Genomic DNA, 23,442 nt, shown 5'->3' on the forward strand with positions numbered 1-23,442 from the left:
ATCCCCCTATTCCCAAGTGCTTAGCAATGGTTTCTCTCTGCAAGTTAAGCTCAATACTGAAGTGATAGAACAGGGTTATACAAAGGAATAAAAGGATGGACGGACGGACGGACGGAAGGAAGGAAGGAAGGAAGGAAGGAAGGAAGGAAGGGAGGGAGGGAGGCAGGGAGGGAGGGAGGGAGGCAGGGAGGGAGGGAAAAGATGGTTAACTTGACCAAAAGTTTATAAAAATAAAAATAAAAAAAGTCAAAAATTGGTGTCTGGTAAACCAACAAGTTCATCTTGTCCCACTTAGAAGAAAAATGTAACTACAGAAGTCTGATGCTAATAAGCATCTGTTGTGAGGGCTATTATGTGGGGGGAAAAGGTTTCTGTGTCACTTCTATTTGGGAAACACCGGGTTAATCTCAGTTCAACAGATTGTTTAGGAAAGACTCTTGTCATTAGCATGCCCATATGTCCTGTGACTCTCCTAGAGAAGGGCCTTGTGCAGCACTTCCTCCTCCTTTTGCAAAGTACCTTTATGAGTTGCCAAGTCCATGGAACACACTTTTGGAAACAATGCCTTAAAAACATTCAAAATACAAAATGGAATTCCCTTATTGTTACTCCATCCTTACCACACAAATATTTGAGAACCTGGCTTCATACGTTTTTCCTACCCAACAGCAATGTGCTCTTTCTAAAAAGCACACAAATCAGGGATCCACCAGAGAGCACTGTTTTGCATTGTTAACATATTAGCATGTGAATATATAAATCTTGGGATTTAGTGAGCAAGAGTAAGCCCAAACCCAAAAAAAAAAAAAAAAAAAATCACACTCACAAAAAAGGAGTAAGCCCTACCAAGTTATAATACCTGAATCCTCAAAGACAAATTTCTCAAGGGAGTGCCACACTGCAGAGTCTAGTTGTTGATAAATTTATTTGTACTGGTTATATCCCTAGCTCACCATGAATCTTTTGTTCAAACAGGTACAAAAAATTATCAAATGCCATATTATAGGACATAATCATGCCTTATAATATCTCATGCCATAATCATCTTCATGGACTAGAATAAATATGTTTAGTTCCATACACCTACACTAGATGGTAACAATCGGCTAGCTTTTTATAGATCTACTTGCTATTTTAATTTAGTTTTGTCTTCTTAATCACCACCAAGCTGTCACTATTAGCATTGTGTCTAATACCTCTTAACACTCCCTCTTACTCATCTGTTGCTTCAAATTTATTTCCCAAAATATAACTAAGCTTGTCAAATGCAACTGTGAGGTAAATTAGGTTGTGCTTCATCTCTGAGTGCTTCATGTATCTCATTTCGGTAGCAGAATAAGCTTAGGAAAACTAAATCTCCTTGGCACTGTGTTGTTACCTACCTCATGATTCTAAAAATTATAATAATAAACTCTGACACTGCCATTGTCATCTTTAGCCTATTCCTCATTAAATACAAACTAGGAAGTATGCTAAAGCTAGTGAGTAAAAGTATGCTGGCTATTTATAGAGACTCAAAGTATCTCCCTATAAGATACTTTATTAAGGTCAAAAGGAAAATACAAAGTCGACAGTGTAGAAACGCCAGAGACACCTCCTTAACAAAGCCAACACCACCAATAATGGGATAAAGAGGCACTTCATGCTACCAACATGGTGCTCACAGACGGACAGTGTCATTTCTATTCCTGCCCAGAATGCAAAGACTGAATCTAGTACATGAGAAAAGAGGCAAAGCTAAAATGAGTGACATTTTATAAAATAAATGGTTTATGCTCTTAAAAAATGTTAAGATCACAACTGACCAAAACACTAAAGATTATTCCAGATTGAGAGAGAATAAAGGGATATAACAACTAAATGCAATGCAGGATGCTGAACCAGATTTTTTTTTCTTTTACCACAAAAGGCATTAATGAGGCAACTGGGGAAATTTGAATATAGTCCCTAAATTGGACGACAGTAATACGTTAATGTTCAGATCCTGATTTTGATTGTGGTGCTATAGTTACATAAGAAAATTTACTTGTTTTTAGGAAGTACAGACATATTTAGAAGTAAAGGGGCACCAGGCCTGCAACTTACTCTGAAATGTTTCCAGTAAATACAGATATAGATAGAAAGATAAAGTAAATGTGGTAAATATGAGCGAAGTGTATTCAGAAATTACCTCTAATAGTTTTACAACTTTTCCGTGAGTCTGAAATCATTTCAAAATTTAAAGTTAAAAAAAATATGTCAGGGTACGGTGGCTCACCCCTATCATCCCAGAACTCTGGGAGGAAAACCCAGGTGGATATCTTGAGCCCAGGAGTTTGAGAGCAGACTGGGCAACACAGCAAAACCTTGTCTCTCTTAAAAAAAAAAAAAAAAAAAAATCAGTCAGGCATGGTGACGCATGCCTGTAGTCCCGCTAATTGGGAAGCTGAGGTGTGAGAATCACCTGAACCCAGGAAGTCGAGGCTGCAGTGAGGCAAGATGGAGCCACTGCACTCCAGTCTGGGAGACGGGAGTGAGACCCTGCCTCAAAAAAATAAAAAATAAAAAAGTTAATAAAAATAAAAAGTGTCCCTAGAAACACTTGTTTTTCATGTTACGAAACATTATTAAAAATAAAGACATCTGACTTGACCAACATTCTTGTCAGAATCCTCCCACTATGTTAAATAAAAATAGTTATACAATAGCAGATAGTTTGTGCGATATGTTTCCTCTGACCTAAACTTTTAAATATTTTACTGTGATATTCACCTAATAATTCCTAAAACTTTCAGGATCAGTAACTGAGTAACAGGCAAGTCATCCTGAAGGGGAGCAAGATGCAAGGAAATTTTAATTATATACCTGAGTTGACTTGAAATGAAAATTAAAACTGAGGAAAGTCAGTTTTAAGGGAAAAGGGAAAAAGTCACAACATGTAAAAAGAAGTCAAAAAGACACAGTGTGTGTTAACTTGGCCATTATGAGGAGGAGGCTGATGAGAAGTATTAAAAATTCCTTCAACAGTGGGATATCTGCAGCTCTAATTGTTTGGCAGCTGGTAAGTAGTGGCCCAGTTGCTTAGTCAAAGCAGAAACTGCCCCTAAAAGTATAAGGCCCACCATACATAAGTATAACCAACATCGGTGTGGCACTTTGAAATTTACAAAATCCTTCCACACATGCACAAACTTCCTCAATACATCACTGTCATTTAATAGAGAAGGCATAGGAGATTGCTCTCAAGACACGGTGTGGTGAGAGAATGGTGAAATTTCTTGTTATCAAAATAATGTTCTTTCAAATTAACAAAATTTTAAGTGACATTTTTATTCAATATATCCCATCTAAACTGACAGATATTACAAAGACTTGTTTCTTTGAAAGCTATCTTTTGTAAGCAGAACTTGTTGGATTCAACTTAGCAAAGTAGTTTAGTATGATTACCCATTGAAATATGAGGAAACTGTCCCATTACATAAATTTCAGTTTCATAAGTGTTTGGCATAATAGGCCTCTGTCTTTGTAGTTGGTTGCTATTCCAGCCCGAAAGGATAGTCAATGCCATTATTTTTGGTTCTGCTCTGTCTGTTCAGAAAGATTCTGCTCTTTCTGTTCACGGAACGGAATCTAGCATGTACTTCCTAAAATTCTGAAGCTCTACCTTCTGAGAATACAGGATTTCAAAATAAAGATCTAAGGTTATTAGATTTTGATCCACAGCACTCAAGGATGAAAAGCATGTTGGGAAATAAGCCCCAACACATCACTCCTATAAACTCACCTTGGAAATAATGGTTATATTCAAGAGTGACAGCCTGGGTGACAGAGTGAGACTCTACCTCAGAAAAAAAAAAAAAAAAAAAAAAAGTTGGACTGCAGGGCTGAGAAACCAGTTTTTCTCTGATACATTCTTCATGTTTAGAATAGATGGATGAAGGTGTGTATACCTGTGTAGGAGGATTATATACAGACGTGCTCTTCAGAGACATGACATTGTCAGTTGCCTGTTTTGTGCTTTTGATTTGTTTATTTTTGCCAGTAACATCAGAACTATACATCAAAGTGAGTACTGGCTATTCCTAAATAGTCCAATAGCACTAAAAAGTGCTCATCTTGGAAAACTAAATATGCATTTAATATCACCACTGCCAATTCATTTCTGGAACTTGCCCTTAAAAATTCACTTTGGAGCTGAAATCAGAATGTTTAGAATAGACTCACTGGTGTCCAGTCTTCATTTTGGGGGGATGGGAGATAGGATTTTTAGAAGCAGTCATATTCTGGTAAGTTGTTTAAAATCTTTATATGCTATGTATACATGGAAAAAAAAAAAAGAGTGACCATGAAAATGGAACAGATTCTATTATACGGTTCCCCTGGTGATCCCAAGAATAATAATCACATGAAGAAACGATAAGGAAACTGTTATGGGCTGAATTGTGTACCCCCCAAAATTCATGTTGAAGTCCTAGCCCCGCCACCTCAGAATGTGACTGTATTTGGAGACATGGTCTTTAAAGAAGTGATCAGGTTAAAAGGAAATCATCAGAGTGGGCCCTAATCCAGCATGACTGGTATCCTCCTAAGAGAAGATCAGGACCCAGACAACACAAGGCACAGAGGAGAGGCCACAGGGAGACACAGGGAGAGGATGGCCACCCACAAGCAATGAGAAAGGCCTCCAAAAGAAACCGACCCTGTTGGCCCCTGGATTTTGGACTTCCAGCCTCCAGAACTGTGAGAAAACACATTTTTGTTGTTTCAGCCACCCCAGTGTATGATACTTTGTTATGGCAGCCCTAGCAAACTAATACAAAGACCAGTTTTAAAAAGTTAAACACAGATAAAAAAAAGTCCAGAACTCAGATAGCAAGATCATTTACAATATGCTTTAAAACAAAACTCCACCTCTAAGTGCCTGAAAAGCTTATCTATACATATCTGTATACCAAAAGCTTCTTTCCTTCAACTTTCTACTAAGGTTCAGTAAATAATAAGGGAGGGTATAACACACCCTACCTTCTATCCTCAGTTTCCCAGCACAAAATATGCCAAAACATCCCAATTCTGGCTCACTCTAAACCACCTGAGAGCCCTGGCCTCTATCATTTTAAATACAATCAAAAAGATCAACATTTGCTCACATCCAAAATGTCCCTTCTGACAAGAATGAAATTTTACAATTAGTTAGAAATCCTTTTCCCAATAATTTCTCCTCATTCTTTCTATCAAACACTCCAATTCCATAAAACACCAAAATCTTTTCATCTGGCAAGTCTAGAAATTTTTTTTTAATCCAAAACTAGTCTGAAATTAGAATATGGTATTTCTTCAATCATAGTCAATTGTTATAAACCAGAATTTAGGTTGCAATAATTCTTAATTTTTAAACAAATGGCAAAGGGCAAAATCAAGTTGCAAAAAAAGTTTCTAAAATCCTTCTGGAATATAAAGGTCCCTGTGATGCAGAACTCCCCCTGATGAGATTAGAGTGTATAGCCTTCATAGAATTTCAACAGTTGTACTGTACCTTTCCTTCCATGGTAAAAGTAGATTCCTCCTGCACTGTACCAATCAATATAAGCAACTGACTAAGTCTAACAAAAGTGGGACAGTTTACCTGTCTGTTCTCAAAGATATGGACAGCCGATTGACCATGTTTGGGGTTTTAATTACTTACTTATTAAGATTTTATTCCTTTCTATTTGGGAATTTTCTAACTCCTATAGCCTTTGTAGACTATACAGAGAATGCTTTTCCAAAAAACTTAAGTCTAAAAAAAAACCTAGCATCTGGAAATTATTAACTACACACACACACACACACACACACACACACACACACACATACACACACGAATTTGGAAAGGTGTATTCAGGGTCCTAATATTAATCTTAACACAAAGGCCTAAGCCATGTAGTAAATACTTTTCTCTATCAGCTTCATTTTTGAAAGAAAGATTTCAGTTTCCATTTTTCCTCCCAGACTCTTCTTACACAAACACTCTTATAACAGAAAGGAGATCTCTTTAAAAGTGGTTAATATTTCAAATATGTTTGTTCACATGTAACAATAATTTTGCAGTGAACTGACAAAAGAATGAGAGAAAGTTATTATTTAATATGTGGCTTGCCATCTTTTCAGATGTCAGACAGGCTTTATATTAATGACAATAGTAATAGCAATAATGTTAATAATAATGACAACAGTAAGTAAAAATGTCAACCAATATATAATAAAACAGCATGCAAACGTTATGGAGAAGACACTCACAGTTAGCAGAAAGAATGTGTGCTCAGTATAAACCAGGTACTATTTTGAATTTGTAAACTATATTAACTCACTTAATGCTGACAATCCTACACAGCAAATGCTATAATTAATGTCATTTTACTAATGAGGAAATCAAAACACACAGAAGTTAAGGAACTTGCTTATGGTCACACAGCTAAGAAGGAAGAGAACTAGAATTTACTTGCTCTGAGTGAAAACAGTAGATGTTTGCAATTAACAAAAACAATGATTAAATGAGTCCTCCATTAGTCAGCTACAGTTGTTCTGAAACACTTTACAATTTTGAATCTCACTGAATTTCTCACTAAAAAAATATGTATTGGACTTCAGAGGGTTCACAGACTTCCCTAAAGCTCATGAGAGATCCAGATAACCCAGGTTAGCTATTCCTGCTCTGAGAAGCTGTCAAAACCAGCCTGGAACCAGCCTGACTCCCACCTCTCCACTCCAAACTCCATGCTGTCTATCTACCCCAGAGTTACTAAGCAGCTGAGGACATGGGAAGCACCAAGATCTAGGGAGAAGATGAGAGCCAAAAACTGGGAACAGGCTCTTCTCCCTCTGTGGCTGAACAAAAACTGGAGACTAGCTTCAGAGAACTCTAGGGAAGAATGTGAAAGGAACACATCATGGAGATAGACTGGCCTGCAAAGAGCCATGGACCTCGGGGAAAAAGTCAATAAAGGCTCCAGATGGGTCCGTGGTCTCTTTGCCCAGGAATCCCAGTGGTCAATAAAAATTAGCTCAATTCTGTCCTTGAGATGAGAATGCTAGGAGACATATGCTCTTCCAGGCCTCTGGAGTAGATATGGTTGTCTCTTCAACCATTTGAAGGGCTGCTGTCACTTAGAATATTTCAAGAAGCAGAACTTAGTACTGATAACCCCCAAACAACCACAGCAAAACCACAGCAGGGGGATTACGAGCACAAGAAAGAAAAAACATTCAAAATAATGATTACATAAGACCAAGTGAAATAGAGCTGCTGAAGGACAGGGAAAAAATATAACTTTGTCCAAAAAGCAGTAAAGGCACTTAAAAACTTAAGGAGTAGCAATGCACATATGTGCATGTGCACACACATCCCCTGAGTCCACCTTCCATCTCCCCAGGGGATTGGTCCCAGGAGCCAAATGCTATAGATGCTCAGGTCCCTGATATAAAGTAACATGGTATTTGCATCTAACCTATGCATATCAACCCGTACACTTTTCTTTTTTTTAAGAAATGGGTCTTGCTCTGTCACCCCAGCTTCAGTGCAGTGGCATGATCATGGCTCATCGCGGCACTGATCTCCTGGGCTCAAACAATCCTCCTGCCTCAGCCTCCAAAAGTGCTGGGATTACAGGCATAAACCACAGCACCCAGCCCTTCCCGTATACTTTAAATCATCCCTAGATTACTTATAGTAATACAATGTAAATGCTATGTAAACTGTTGTTATACTATATTGTGTTTTTATTGGTATTTTTTAATTATTGAATTGATATTTTAATTTTATTTTTAAATTTTTAAGCCACAGTTAATTGAATCCATAGACGCAGAACTAGTAGGTAAGGAGGGCTAACTGTAATGCACAATTAGAATTTCTGAGCTAAAAAATATGATTTCCCAATTGCACAATTTAGTCAGTTACTTAAAGGAGAGAATAACCACTGCTGCAAACTGAATTAGTAACCTGGAAGATCAATAAAGAAATACTGTCAAGAGACACAGCATAAATATAAAATGACAGTTATCATAAGAGAAACATATCCAGTAGACCTAAATTGCAAAAACTAGAAGTTCCACAAGGAGGATTGCTGACGGAAGGAAATAGTTAAATAACAGAAGAAACTTCCTCAGAAATGAAGCAATACTTAAACCTGAACACTGAAAAAGGGCATGGACTAAAAGGCAGGGTTAATGTATACAAACACACACCAAGGCATATCCTGGTTGGAAAAAAAAGTCCCTGAATTCCAATGATCAAAAGAAAATTAGAGCCAGGCACAACGGCTTATGCTTGTAATCCCAGCACTTTGGGAGGCCAAGCTGGAGGATCACTTAAGACCAGGAGTTTGAGACCAGGCTGGGCAACAAAGTGAGACCTCGTCTTTACAAAAAAAATTTAAAAATTAGCCAGGCGTGGCAGCATGCACCTATGGTCCCAACTACTTGGGAGGCCAAGGCAGGAGGACTGCTTGAGCACAGGAGGTCGAGGCTGCAGTGAACCAGGTTCATGCCACTGCACTCCAGCCTGGGTGACAGGATGAGGCCCTGTCTCAACAGAAAAAAAGAGAAAGAGAGAGAAATAAAAAAAAATGGGCAAACTTTCAGACAGCAAGACTACATTATCTATAATGGGAAAGAAATCAGAATGACACCAGACATAATACTAGAAGCTAGAACATAGCTGAAATTCATATGCTCCTGAAAGACAAGAACCAAAACCCAAACCTAATCAAGAATCCTGTATGCGCGGTGGCTCACGCCTGTAATCCCAGCACTTCGGGAGGCCGAGGCGGGCGGATCACAAGGTCAGGAGATCGAGACCATCCTGGCTAACACAGTGAAACCCCGTTTCTGCCAAAAATACAAAAAAAATTAGCTGGGCGTGGTGGCGGGCGCCTGTAGTCCCAGCTACTCAGGAGGCTGAGGCAGGAGAATGGCGTGAACCTGGGAGGCAGAGCTTGCAGTGAGCAGAGATCACGCCACTGCACTCCAGCCTGGGCAAGAGCAAGACTCTGTCTCAAAAAAGAAAAAAAAAAAAAAAAGAATCCTGTACTCAATCAAAACAGTATTCCCCGTTCAGGGCTAAAGAAACATAGTTGAGGATGTGATATTTCAGAGCATATATTCCACACATTCTACTGAAGAAATTTCATGAAAAAATGTGCAACACAAACAAATGAACTAGGGCAGAAATCTCAAAAAAGAAAGATGAAGATATAGCAAATAATGAAAGATGTGTCTGGGCTGTATACATAGGAGTAAAAAAAAGCTAAAAAAGAAGAGATAAAGTACAAAAGAAAGTCAAAAATAGCTTAGAAGTATTAAATTATCTTAGCAAATCTTCAGTGTTGGAAAGTCGAGGGAACTAGTTACATCATCTTTACAAATGACGGAGAAAACGTCTGTCTGAATAGAAAAATAAACATAAATAAAATTTTAAAGGACAATAGAATTTCCAAATTATCAATGGGAAACAAAAGGGATAATTAACCATTGTTTCAAGCAACAAACAGAAAAGGAAAAACAAAATGGAAAACAAGAAAAAAAGTTTTAAAATATAAGATAAAATAAATAAAATCAAGTATTTAAAATGGGAAGAATTAAACTTTCACACTAAAAGAAAATGTTGGATTAGGTTCTTAGGAAATTTTTTCAGGCTAGGTGCCAGCGGCTCGCTCCTGTAATCCCAGCACTTTCAGAGGCCGAGAGAGGAGGATCCCTTGAGCCCAAGAGTTCTAGACAAGCCTGGGCAATATGTTGAGACCCCATCTATACAAATACATACACACACATAATTTTTTCTAAACTAAAAAAACAACTAATAAAGAAGGCTTTAAAATAAAGGACCAGACAAAACAGGAGGAGATACAGTATGACATGAGTCAAAGTAGGATTTGAGATTAAACATTTAAACAAGATAAACATTCAGGCAAGAAAAAAGGCACATAACTCATGTACAAGAGTCATAAATCCACATACATCAAATTACACTGTACATAAATATTTAAAATATGCATTATTAGGAATGCAGGGAAAACTTAAAGACATATACTTCAGTATAACGTGAATTTATATAATGTCTGATACTCCAGCCAAGAGAGGAACAACTGAGGAAAAGAAGGCATACGTGAAACAACACTGGGAAGTAACTAAGAAGCTGGCTGCAGATTCCTAGGGCTCGGCTCTACTACTGTTGCTATTCTGAAGTACTTCTGTATGTGTGAAAATTACAATGAGGAAAAGAAAGTGAGACAGACACACAGAGGGAGAAAGGAAAAGAAGGAAGGAGGAAGGGAAAGAAAAGAAGGGAAAAAGGAAAGGAAAGAAGAGAGACAGAAAGAACCAAAAAAGGAAAGAAATGCAAAGATGTCTTGGATACAAAGATTTTTGGGGCAATGAACCTATTCTTATGATACCATACTGGTAGATACATTTGCCCAAACTCATAGACTGTGTAACACAAAGAGCAACCCTAGTATAAACTACAGACTTTAGTTAAAAACAATGTATTGCCGGGTGCCCTGGCACAGGGCTATAATCCTAGCACTTTAGGAGATAGGAGACAGAGGCCCCAAGAGTTCGAGACTAGCCTGGGCAACATGGTGAAACCTCGTCTCTACAAAAAATACAAAAATTAGCTAGGCGTAGTGACGCATGCCTGTAGTCCCAGCTACCTGGGAGGCTGGGGTGGCAGGATCGCCTGAGCCCAGGAGTTCAAGGCTGCAATGAGCTAGGATCTCAGCACTGCACTCCAGCCTGGGTGGTGGAGTAAGACCCCTCTCTCTAAAAATAAACAAACAAACAAAAAACCCACAATGCATCGATATTGGCTCATCAGCTGTAACAAATGCACCAAACTAATATGAGATGGTAAGTAGAGAAATGGTATGGGGTGAGGGAGGGGCATATAGGAACTCTCTTGTACTTAAGATTTTCTATAAACCCACAACTGCTCTAACAAATAAAGTTAGTTTTTAAAATTATGATTAAAAACTCCATCCATCTCTTCTTAATCAAACAGATTCCATTTTTAAAGGGAAAAAGAAGAAAAGATATATAGAGGAATTGAATAAAACAACTGATAATCTTAAATTTTGATACTCCCTCATAAAATTCTGAAGGTCTACCACAAAAAGATGTTTAAAGTCCTACAATTGTGAAGGTTACCAGTATCAAATGGCTTGCATCTGAGTTCCAATTTCAAATATAAGGGTAACCTTATTATCCATCTAAGAATTCAAATACAGTACCCACAGGTATCTCTAAAAAATAAATTCTTGATTTAAAAAACCCCTAACTTTATATAAAACAAATCAAAGAACTCACTAATCATGAAGCTATGGTAAGATGCTGACAGTGACCATAAAGTGATAAAATACACAAGTAAGATGAAACCTCCAGGAGAGTCATGGCTACAGAAAAGAAAGGAAATGCTACAATCACATAGAATAATAAAACTAGCAAACATGAAGAGTCAGGAAGTAAAGACAGCAGGATTAAATATAAGTATGCCAATTTCCATTACTTTTGTAAAAGAGAAACAATATACTCTTTCAGATTGAAATATGAAGGAAAATGATGACAAAAATATAAATGTTTTTCATAACCATTTTTCTTATTAAGAACATATTTTAGTTCCATGTCACTAGAAGGCAAAAAAAAGAACATATTTTAGGAATTAATATATCTGTGGAAAGTTATAAACATTTATTTAATAGTCCAGATATTCTGTCATTCTAATTTCTTTTTCTTCTGTTAAATATAAATAGGATAAGCTAATCTATAGGCTAATTTTTCTTATGGAAAAATAAAAGTAATGAGAAAGGAATAGTTCTACCAGATACTGTACTATAATATATAGCCACAATACCTAAACCAGTGTGGTGCTAGGAGATGAATAAGCAGAAAAATTTAAAAAAGAAGAGTGAAGTAATGGGTCCGCATACATCTGCAATTCCAGTATGTAATGTCGATAGCGCTTCTAATTATTACAGAAAAGACTAATTATTCAATAATTGTTGGAACAATCAGATAGCCATTGGAAAATAAATAAAATAAAATGAATTCTAAATGAAGTGAAGATTTCACCATGAAAGATGAAATATTTGACGAAAACATGAAAGAAAACAGTATGATTGCTCAGAGCACAGAAAGCCTAAGTATGTCACATCAGAAATCATAAAGAGAAGATTTAAAAATTAAACTGCATACAAATAAAAACTTTCTATATAAGAAGAAAAAATATATACAAAGTTAAAAAGGCAACAGATAAGGAAAAATACCTACAAATCATATCTGTTATGTTTTCATACATGTATTTGTTAATGCTGCCAGGACATTTGAAAAAAAAAAAAAAAAAAAGGTTTCTCCTCCCTTAACTATCTTCCCCCTCATCCAGAGAAGCTTCTTCTTTTGGAAAATCAAGCAAAACAACTTAGCCAAGACACGTTAAAAAAAAGTTTGAAAAGAAAGCTGTAAGGAAATACAAGCGGAGGGGCTGTTAGATATGAGTTCTAAATTTCTTTTCAAAGAATTAATATGTCAGTATGTTCAATTCTTTGCCTTCTACTTTTAAACTTAACTTCCTCGTAAAGCAACCTTTTTCGATTACCTACTCCACCCTGACTCATTCTCATCACCTGCTCCACCCTAACTCATTCTGATCACCTGCTCTGCCCTGACTCCCGCCAAAGCACTCACCCCGTCATTCTCTTTAAATTAGCCAATTGGTAGCCTGTGCGGTCTAACCCTAGCCAACAGGGTAATGACACAGCAGCAGGCGCCACGTGCGTCAGGGATAAGAACCCCTTCCCCTCCCCTGTCCGAGTGTGTGCTCACCATTGCTCCATCTGTAAGGGCACACCCTTCTAAAGAAGTAACTTGCCTTGTGCTGAGAATTAAGAAGAAAATTTTATTAAAAATAAAAAGGTTTCTGAATCATAGATCAGTGCAATTGTTTAGCCCTGTTCCTCATACCCCACTTCCCCATGGGGCAGCATAGTTAATGGCCTGCTTCCCCCACACATGCAGAGGGGTATGCACATCTGGAAAGGAAAGCTCAGACTATTAAACTTAGAGCTTGTAGAAGAGTTGCTGGCATATCTGCCCCTCCTCAACTTTCGGTGGTGGGGAGAGGGAGGGTGAGAGGGTGATGTAGAGAGGCAGCGCAGCTCACTGGAGAGGGGCGGGGAAGGTCTCTACTTTACCAGCCTTGGCTGTCAATAAATGGCTTCAAGGGCTCTGCCTTTAGGGTTGCTACCCCTTAATCCAACTGCCAGGGTCTTTGCTCAGAAAGCACCTGCCCTGTAGCCCTATGAAAATATTCACAAGCCACTCCTTTCTGACAATATCGCAAAGGGCTAATTTCCCCCAAAATAAGCAAATACCTACACATCAATAAGAAAACCCAAAGGCCAAAGGATCTAACAGTCAATTCACAGAAAAGGAAATATAAATGAATCTATAAAGAAAAATTCAACCTTACTCACGATAAACAATGAAAACAATATACCATTTTTCACTATCACACAAAGATCAAAAGGCAAAAAACACTTTTGGCCAGGGAGAGAATAAACAAGCTCTCCTTTAAGAGGTAAACTGATAATACTTAACTAATTTATAAAAGCACATATATTCCCAGCAATTGTACTTCTGCATGTGCAAAGTGGATATAAAGGGTCACTCATAATTGCATTATTTGGGATAGCAAAATACTAGAAAAATTATCAATAGAGATCTGGGGAAATTATATGACTGTTGCATCCCTATGACAGGTTATTAAAAGTTATTAAAATGAAAAAGATAATGCTTTAAATTAAGCATGGAATACTCCCAAATTAATAAGATAAAAAAACAAAGGTTGCTTCAACAGGGGAAAAATAAATGGCTGTGATAAACGTGTGGTATGGAGAGTAACTTTCCCTTTGTAGACTCTTATGAACCACTAGATTTTTTTAAACAAAGTATTATAAATTCTGAGTATTACCACTCAATAAAATAAGAAACTAAAATTATCCCAGCAAATTGCATATATAGTAGTCCCCCCTTATCCTTGGGGCACATGTTCCTAGGTCCCTAGGCAAGTGCCTGAAACTGTGGATACTATAGAACATGATTGCTGTCAATTAGAACACTTTTCTATTCATGTCTTATACACACACATTTAATGTCTTTTCCATCTTAAGCACTTATCATGCACTGTGGCCATAACTTTTAAAGTTTGACTTTTGACAGCAAAAGTAGTACAAATTTCTTTTCCTTCTTCACAATGCCACCGATGGAAGATTCATCCTTACCGCAGATCTTAGCAACTGCAGCACATGACTCTTTCCTTATTAAGTCTAGAACTTTCACCTTTTCACTTACAGGGAACACTTCATGGCTTCTCTCTGGCATATGTGAATTGCCAGCAACACTACTCTTGCATGCTGGGGCCACTATGAAATAAAGTAGAGGTGACTTGAACATAAGCACTGAGGTATCATACAGTTGATGTGATCATTGAGGAGGCTTTTTTGTTTGTTTTGTTTGTTCGTTCGTTTTTCAGAGACAGGGTCTCGCTCTGTCCAGGCTGGAGTGCAATGGCACCATCATGTCTCACTGCAGTGAGGTGGCTTCTAAGTGACTCATGGAGAGTGAGTGTCTACAGCATGGAGATGCCAGACAAAGAGAGGATCCACGTCCCAGGCAGGATGGAGCAGGAGGGTGTGAGATTTCATCACACTACTCAGGATAGTGCACAATCTAAGACTTATGAATTGTTTATTTCTAAAGTTTTCCATTTAATATATTTGGAATGAAGTAGACCCTGTGTGTAGCTGAAACTTTGGAAAGGAAAACTGTGGATAAGGGGGACTACTAGAATACACTTCAATAAGATAGCATTTTAACAAAATCCTAGTTTCCGTAGAGTAGTTCTCCATCTAGCTGTCCTTCTTTCAAGTGTGGAGAGAGGTGAGATGAGGGAGAAGTATGGTGAGAGAGGGGAGACAGGTGTGTGTGGGTGTGCAGGTGGATACATAGCTCAGTGTTCACTGTGAGAGGTGAACAGAGAACATTCCAAGCAATGGCAGTGGCATGACACAAAGCACAAAGAAGTCAAACTGAAAGGCACCTTCAGGGAAAAGAAAGGAGTCTCTCGTAATTCATACACAGAGACCGGCACTGGCAAGAAACAGGACTCTGGGGGAAAAATCAGGGCCACAAAAAAAAAGCTTGTGTTGTGATGCAAAAGCATTCAAACTTTATCTTTGAGCAACAGAAAACCAGTGACTTAAAAAAATAAAGCAAAGATATGTGAAGATAGCATAGGTAATTCAGTTACATAAACGGTGACCAGATTGAGAACAAAACCAGTCAACTGAACCAACTATTAATGCACCAAACGTGGTGTCTTTCTTAGTGTTGCATCTCTTTATGGAGAAACTGTATTGTTATTTCAAATTTCACTCTTAAGGACATTTAGAAAGTGAAGATGCAATTCTGTTACCAAAAAAAAAAAAAAAAAAAAAAAAAAAAACGGTTCTGAAGCTGGAAAAAGTGAAAGTTCAATCAGGAAATTTCAAAGAAAAGAAAAAAAGAACAAAGAAAATTATAGCCCTCTAGCTCAAACTGAAACACTAATTAGAGATAACATATATCTTGGGAGATAAAGAATTTGGTGAATGTGCCTTAAGTATTATAATTTAAGGTTAGTAAAGAAATTTGAAACAGAATATCTACTATTAAAAGAACACTTGGGCCAGGCACGGTGGCTCACGCCTGTAATCCAAGCACTTTGGGAGGTCGAGGCGGGTGGATCACGAGGTCAAGAGATCGAGACCATCCTGGCCAACATGGTAAAACCCCGTCTCTACTAAAAAAACAAAAATTAGCTGGGTGTGGTGGTGTGCGCCTGTAGTCCCAGCCACTCCAGAGGCTGAGGCAGGAGAATTGTTTGAATCTGGAAAGTGGAGGTTGCAGTGAGCCAAGATCGTGCCACTACACTCCAGCCTGGTGACAGAGCAAGCCTCTGTCTCAAAAAAAAAAAAAAAAATTGTATTGTTTAAACAATATCAGAAAGAAATCTTTGGAATATGTAAGAATAGTTTTCTGAACACATATGAAGTCCAAAATTCTTTGTTCATGCTCCCATTCAATTATATCCTCCACATCAAATACCCCCTATCACACAGATACATTCTAAAAAATTAAAATTAATTTATTCTGGTAACTGACAGGATCACAGTCACTGGAAGTAAACCACAAGAGAGAAAAATATGATTAAACACTAAATGGGAGACAAATGTCTCAAAGTATGATGTTAAATATCATAGAATGCTATTTAAATAGCATGCTTAACAGCATTAGGTACTATCAGAGCTCTAATCAATCAGAGACCTTAGGACGTTTGCTAAGTGCAGGCATTAGTGAAATATCTTCCCGCAGTGTGGGGCCCAGCCCACTGGTGAGAAGTGGGGCAATTTCAGGCCGAACATGGACATGACATTCTACAGCATCGATTCATATCACTATGAGTCAATGATTCACAATTTTTGTCATATTAGATCTGGTAATATGACAAAAATCTTTGTGAATTTGATTTTTTTTCCTGAAATATTTTTATAATTTTTTGAGGGTATACAACATAATTTCCTAGCAAGCTATCCAATACATAAAACATAGGTACTTAGAGAGTCTTGACCACCTGAATGGAATTATTTGAAAAAATATCAACTACAGGATGGGCATGGAGGCTCACGCCTGTAATATCAGCACTTTGGGAGTCCCAGGCAGGTGGATCACAAGGTCAAGAGACTGAAACCATCTTGGTCAACATGGTGAAACCCTGTCTCTACTAAAAATACAAAAATTAGCTGGGCGTGGTGGCACGCACCTATAGCCCCAACTACTCGGGAGGCTGAGGCAGGAGAATTGCCTGAACCCAGGAGGCGGAGGTTTGCAGGCTGAGATCACGCCACTGCACCCCAGCCTGGTGACAGAGTGAGACTCCGTTTCAAAAAAAAAAAAAATCAACTATCGGGTCTTATACCAGAAACGACCATGGTACAAACTTGAACAAACTTATAACCCGAGATAAATGAGCCAGAAACAAATGGAAAAAAAGATAACACAAGAACAGAGTAACAAAATGCCCATTTGTCAATTCCATAAATATTGGTAAGTACCTCAATTTAAAAATCTTGTATCTCTTTGGTCTGGAATAGAATACAAATATTTTGCGGTCATCTCAAATTGTCTTCAGAATCAAATTACAAGCTATTATTCTCATTATGACAAAATAAAGTCTCCACTTTAACCAAAAACATGATTTCCCAGCTAATTATCTAATTAGACATACTTAGTTATAAAGATATATTTTAATCAAAATCAAATTAACCTTCAAAAGGCAAAATTCTATCACTTCTAAAGATAGTCACAAAATAAAATATAGGCTACAAAAGTGATTTCAAAGGAAGTATGAGTTTTAAGCAACAACTACTGAGCTACTACCTATAAAATGCTACAAGTATTTACAATACTGGTCTCCAAATGCATCTAAATAGATCACTTTTGCCAAACTTAAGGAAAATCAGCCCCATTATTTGATAGTTACACTTTACAATGAAAATACAGCAATGTTTTTAACTTTTTACATATAACTTATAGATTAAAATTTTGGTGATTATATTCATGTGAAAATGGAGGGCTGGCACTGAACTTTCCCTCCAAACTCCTTCTAGGGTATACTCTTACACTGCAGAATACAGATGGTTAAAAACCCTATTCCCAGACTCCTTTACAGCTGAGGTTTCCATGCGACTGCATGAGGTTCTGGATGTGCAAATGCATGAGATTTGGAAAGGAAAAGTGAGGTAGCAGTGAGGCACAGACTGTCATTCCACTACCCGCTCACTGCTTTTGGGGGGTGTTGAGAGTCAGGACACAAACTTATTTAATCTATAGGCATAATGTACCTCTAAAGCCACTCAGCTTGGAACTTGGGCTTACTGGGGACTAGAAAACAACTGGTGGGGAATGGGAGATGGGGGAGGTCTTCTTAAAAACATCATAGGGTAAGAATATACGAAGGGATCAGCCAAAACCAAGATGAAAACACAGATTTGCAAACCCAACACTCAACACCATTTTTGCCCTAAAGTCATTTGCCATTCCAGGAAAAAAGGACTATGAATATAAGCTATACTTTTGGTGGCATCAAGAAATCAAAAGCATAACCACGAAGACAAGAGGCCACCAAAGTATCAGTTTATCAAAGAACCCTGATAAACTACCCCCACTTTCAGTGGACACCATAAAGGAATGCAACCTCAAGGTAAGACTGAACTGGAATAAAACCAACCATTCTCTAGAATTGCAACCAGGCTGTGTATCCCCTCAGGAGTTCAACGAGACTTACACTTTGAGCTTAGATTGCCGTAGTCACAAAATACTACTGTCCATAGGCATGTGGCAGAAAAAAAATTGAAAAATCTCTATAAGAAAGAATCCATCATCCTAGGTTTTGATTAATAAAATAACAACTTTTAAAATAACTGTATATGACAGTATAATAACAAGGCCCAACAGGAACTCAACAGTACAACCAAGAAACAGCATAAAAAGCAGTTAATACAAGTAGTCATAAGACTTCATATGTCAACATTATCAGACATGTACTACAAAACAAATAAGCTAATTATGTTCAAAAAATAAAAGCCAAAATTGAAAATTCAAATAGGAGACAAGAAAAGATAAAAACCAATGAATCATACATTTAAAAGAACCAAATAGAAATTTCAGAACTGAAATATAAACAATTGAAATCAGGAACTCAATGGGTGATTGATTAATTAAATACAGCATAAGGGAAGGTAAGAAAGACAGAAGAAATTATCCAAAAAAGATGAAAAATATCAAAGAGCATAAGAAACACAAGAGATATATTAAGGAGGTCTAAAATGAAAGTTATACGTTTATTCATCTGTGTGTGTGAGATTGTTCCAGAAGTAATAATGGTGGAGAATTTCCAAAAAAATATTAAAAGACATTAATCTACAGACAAAATATTCAATGAATTCCACGTATACATGTACGTGAATCAGCAAAAAGTTAAAGGAAATCTAACAAAAACAGAAATAAATGCTACCAAAAGAAAAAAGCAATTATGTCCAAATAAGCAGAATGCAGAATGAGTGGGGAAGTCTCACCAGAAATAGTGAAATAATATTTTCAATAAATTGAAAAAAATACTGGCCAAACTAAGATTTTTAATTTTTTTTTTTTTTTGGTACAGACAGGTAGACAGGTTCTCACTATGTTACCCAGACTGATCTTGAACTCCTGGGCTCAAGGGATCCTCCCACCTCAGCCTCCCAAAGCACTGGGATTACAGGGGTGAGCCATGGCACACAGCCAAGATGTCTAAGAAGAGCAAAAACGCATTTCATGAACAAGGCAACATAAAGTCATTGGCTGTCAACAAAAAGAGTTTGTCCCAAGTAAACCTCTAAAAGAAACTACCAGAAACAAAGACAAAGAAAAGGTAAATATGTGGGAGGAATGGAATGAATGATGACTAAAATAATAAGAGAAATGGCCTTGGGGGATAATTGTACCCAACTCAGGAGACAGTAAAGGACTTTAAATGTTCTAAGCTCCCTTGTCAGTCCAGCAGCTCAGGTGAAAAGATACTGTTATCAGATTTTGATACATTAAGGATGTATGTTGTAACATAGAGGTTCTACCAAAAGATCAGCAGTATTTATAACCCCCAAACTTGTACAGGAAAAAAATTAAATGATAAATACTGCAAAAGAAAGAAAAAAAAGGAAAAAGGCCAGAGATTGGACAAGAAGAAAACATTTTTAAAAATTAGAAATTTAAACTCAAATATACCAGCATTTCTGTTAACTTTCTTTTTTTTTTTTTTTTAATTTGTGAAGAAAAGACGTTTAATTGACTCAGAGTTCTGCTGGCTTAACAGGAAGCATGACTGTGAGGCCTCAGGAAACTTACAATCCTGGTGGAAGGCAAAGGGTGGAAAGCAAGCACCTTCTTCACATGGTGGCAGGAGAGAGAGAAAGAGCATGAGGGGGGATGTGCCACACACTTTTAAACCATGAGATCTCATGAGAGCAGCAAGGGGGAAATCTGCCCCCATGCTCCGGTCACCTCTCACCAGGTCCCTCCTCCAATTCCACAGTGGTTTGGATTTGTGTCCCTGCCAAAATCTTCTGTTAACTTTCTAAGGAGCAAACGGTCAAGATACAAGACAAACACATCAAACTGGGCTGAAAAATTATACACTGCTTACAGAGGCACACGTGAACTGTCTTCAAACAGGTAGGTCGAGAGTAAAAGCATGAAGACAGCCACAGCACGCAAAAGATAACCATCAGGAAAGAGGTATAAATCCACGTGGAGCCCAGAACATCAGCTTCCCGACGGCTGGGGAGCGGGAAGGCCACTACTGAACTCACCTCAAAGTTCAAGGACACAAGGACGGTCTACCGCCAAGGCACAGGAACAGAAAACAGCCCTCCTGCACCCATGGTAAGGCTAACCAGGGCACAGGAGTCTCCCTCTGGGAAAGAGGCACAGGCATGAAGACACGGCTCCCATGAAGCACAGGGTCAGAGGCAAGCCCTCAAGCTCAGGATGAAGCAGGCATGCAGAAACCCCACAAGCAGCCCCTTGGTGCATGTGAGAAAACCACAGCAGGAAACAGCAGGAAGGCTTAAGCTCGACCCAGCTCCTGCCTGCAGTGACTCAACACTCGCTCCCACCCACCCCCTCCCCCAAGGGCCTAATGGAAGAAGAGTTGACACTGTTTTCAGGCATAAGTATGCCTTCCTCACAGTCTCTCCTGTCCTATTCCACCCCTTAGCCATCAGCCCATAATCCCCCCACTCACCCACCCCAGTCCTAGGCAAGTACTAATCTATTTATCTCTGTAGGTCACATGTGTTTTGTGAATGGTGTACTGGACTGAAGAGTGTCCTGTCAAAATTCACATCCACCCACAACCTGTGACCGCGACCTTACTGGGAAACAGGATCTTGGCAGAGGAAATCAGGTATGATGAGGCCGTACTAAATGGGAAGGGTCCTGAATCCAACGTGACTAGTGTCCCTATACAGAACAGGAACCCTGGACACAGAGATGCACAGAGAGAAGGCAACGTGACAACTGCAGCAGGGATTAGAGTTATGCTGCCAAAGCCAAGGAACACCAAAGACTGTCGGCAACACCAGAACCAGGAGAGAGGCATGGAGTGGATTCTCCCTCCAATGCCCCAGGAAGGAATCCACTCAGCTGGAACCTGCATGATAGACTCTGGCCTCCTGAAGTGTAAGAGAACAAATTTCTGTTGTGTTAAGCTACAGTTAATGATCATTTGTTATGGTAGTCCTAGCAAACGAACACAAATTCTATAAAACTGGAAATAAACTATCTACAGAAATCTAATAGATAAAGAAATAGTGGCATTTTCTTAGAAAATGTATCATACAGGAGTTCCATGAAATAGCACAAATCTCACAAATGCCATGCTGAAAAAAGAAGCCAGGCACAAAAGAACAAATACTATATGATCCCATTAATATAGTTTTAAAAAACAAACAAAAGTAATAATGCTGCTTAGGTATGTGTAATTCAAAGGAAGAATGATATGAAAACTGAAGGTTCTGAGAAGTCAGTCAGATAGGAGACAGCTCTAAGGAAGATGGAGGGGGAATCAGAATCATTGAGAAGGAGAAGAAAATGAGGCTGGTGTAAAAAGAGCTGACTGTTTTGTAAATATTTCTAGACCCAGTTGATGTTTACATTAATTTTTGCTTTATAATAATACGTTCTCAATTATCCACCTGTGTTCTATGTATGTTTCTGTATAGTTCACAATTTAAACAAAAGAAAAAAGAGAAGAAGGAAGGAAATAAAGCCACCAGTTACAAAGCCAGTAGCTTCCTGAGATTTGGTTAGAACTAAGGAAGTATGTCCCCCAAAGCCAACAGTTCGAAGGGCAGCCACTTGATTCTCAACCTCCTCACTGTGGCAGAGGTGCCGGTTCCTGTAGGAGCCTGGCTGAGTGGTACAGCAGTGGGAGTCACTCCCAAAGTTCACTCTGGGTACCCTTCCTTCCTCCATCCTTCCAAAGATTTTGCAATCACTGAATCACTTCCTATTTGTAATATCTAGAGTAATTTTTCTTAACAGCACATACACACTGACAAATACAGTTCATCTAGAAAGGTTCCAGAAAAAAACAAAGTGGTATTTCCAACATAAAGTATTAACAGTGACAAAGCAGAGGTCTAGCTATTGAACTTTACAGGGATACTTATCCGTCATTCCTAACAGATGTCTTAGCATAAGCATAAAAACTAAATATTTAACACTTTATGGAGTTAATTTTTTAACATTTATAAAACAAAAAGGGGTGGAGAAGGAAGGGTAAAGTACAGAGGCATGGAGAGGAATAAAAAACAGTTGTCGTTACCTGGAGTCTTGTATTCATTTCTAAGAAATAAAAATTCTTCTTAGAGTCCACAAGGAACTCCACTGTCCCAGCAGAGGAATATTTTACTGCTCTGGCAAGAGCTACAGCTTGTTCTCCCATCGCTCTTCGAGTCTCCGCATCCAAAAAAATGCTACATATACAGAAAAAGTGTTTGTCTACATTTTGGACAAAAATCAAGTCATCTTTTGTGTGCATTACATAAATATTTTCTTAAAGTTTACTCAGATATAGACCATCTATACCAATTTAAGAATTCAAAATATGCTTTATATATGTTTTATAATATATGTTGACTATATTATTAAGCATAACATGCTTAAATAAGTCAACTTTAGATTTGTATAAAACTAACATTTGAACTTTTCACATTATTCTGCAACTTCAATCCATTTACAAAATATACAACTACTCTTCAACTTCTAATATTTAACATATATATTCAGAATTGCTTCGAGCCAAAAACTGGGAGAAAAATAACTTCTTAGTATCTAACATACACAATCAATCCTCATTGCTCATGTAGTCCATATTTACAAATTTGCCTACTTGCTGAAATTTATTTGTAACCCCAAAATCAATACTTAAGGCGCTTTCATGGTCCTTTGTGAACAAGTGCAGAGAGGTGAAAAATGTGAGACTCCAGCATGCTAAGGCTGAACAAGGTGATGCTCTCCCTTCTTGTTTCAATGCTCATACTATAACAAGCATCCTTTTCAAGGTCTATTTAGTGTCACTTTTTTGCATGTGTGTGTGTGTGTGTGTGTGTGTGTGTGTCATTTCACGGTGTGAAATGGCCCACACGCATTGTCCTTAGGTGCTGTCTGGGGTTCCCATGTGCAAGAAGGCCATGAAGTACTGCCTGGAGAAAATGTGTGGGATAAGCTTTACTCAGGCATGTGTTATAGTCTTGTTGGCCAGGATTGTGAGTTCACTGTTAATGAATCAACCACAGA

At 38.1% G+C, this 23,442-nt stretch overlaps 1 protein-coding gene across 8 annotated transcripts in view; it reads right to left on the minus strand.

The window, feature by feature from the left end:
- Positions 1-23,442, minus strand: part of PCCA (propionyl-CoA carboxylase subunit alpha) — a 452,191-nt gene that overhangs the window by 239,298 nt on the left and 189,451 nt on the right. For all 8 annotated transcript variants that reach the window (XM_055244179.2, XM_055244183.2, XM_055244186.2 and 5 more), the window contains one exon: positions 22,469-22,619. In XM_055244179.2, the coding sequence (XP_055100154.1) occupies positions 22,469-22,619 (151 nt within the window). The remainder of the gene's footprint in view (positions 1-22,468; positions 22,620-23,442) is intronic.

This window comes from Symphalangus syndactylus, chromosome 15 (assembly GCF_028878055.3).
Source record: "Symphalangus syndactylus isolate Jambi chromosome 15, NHGRI_mSymSyn1-v2.1_pri, whole genome shotgun sequence".
Taxonomy (NCBI): Eukaryota; Metazoa; Chordata; class Mammalia; order Primates; family Hylobatidae; genus Symphalangus; species Symphalangus syndactylus.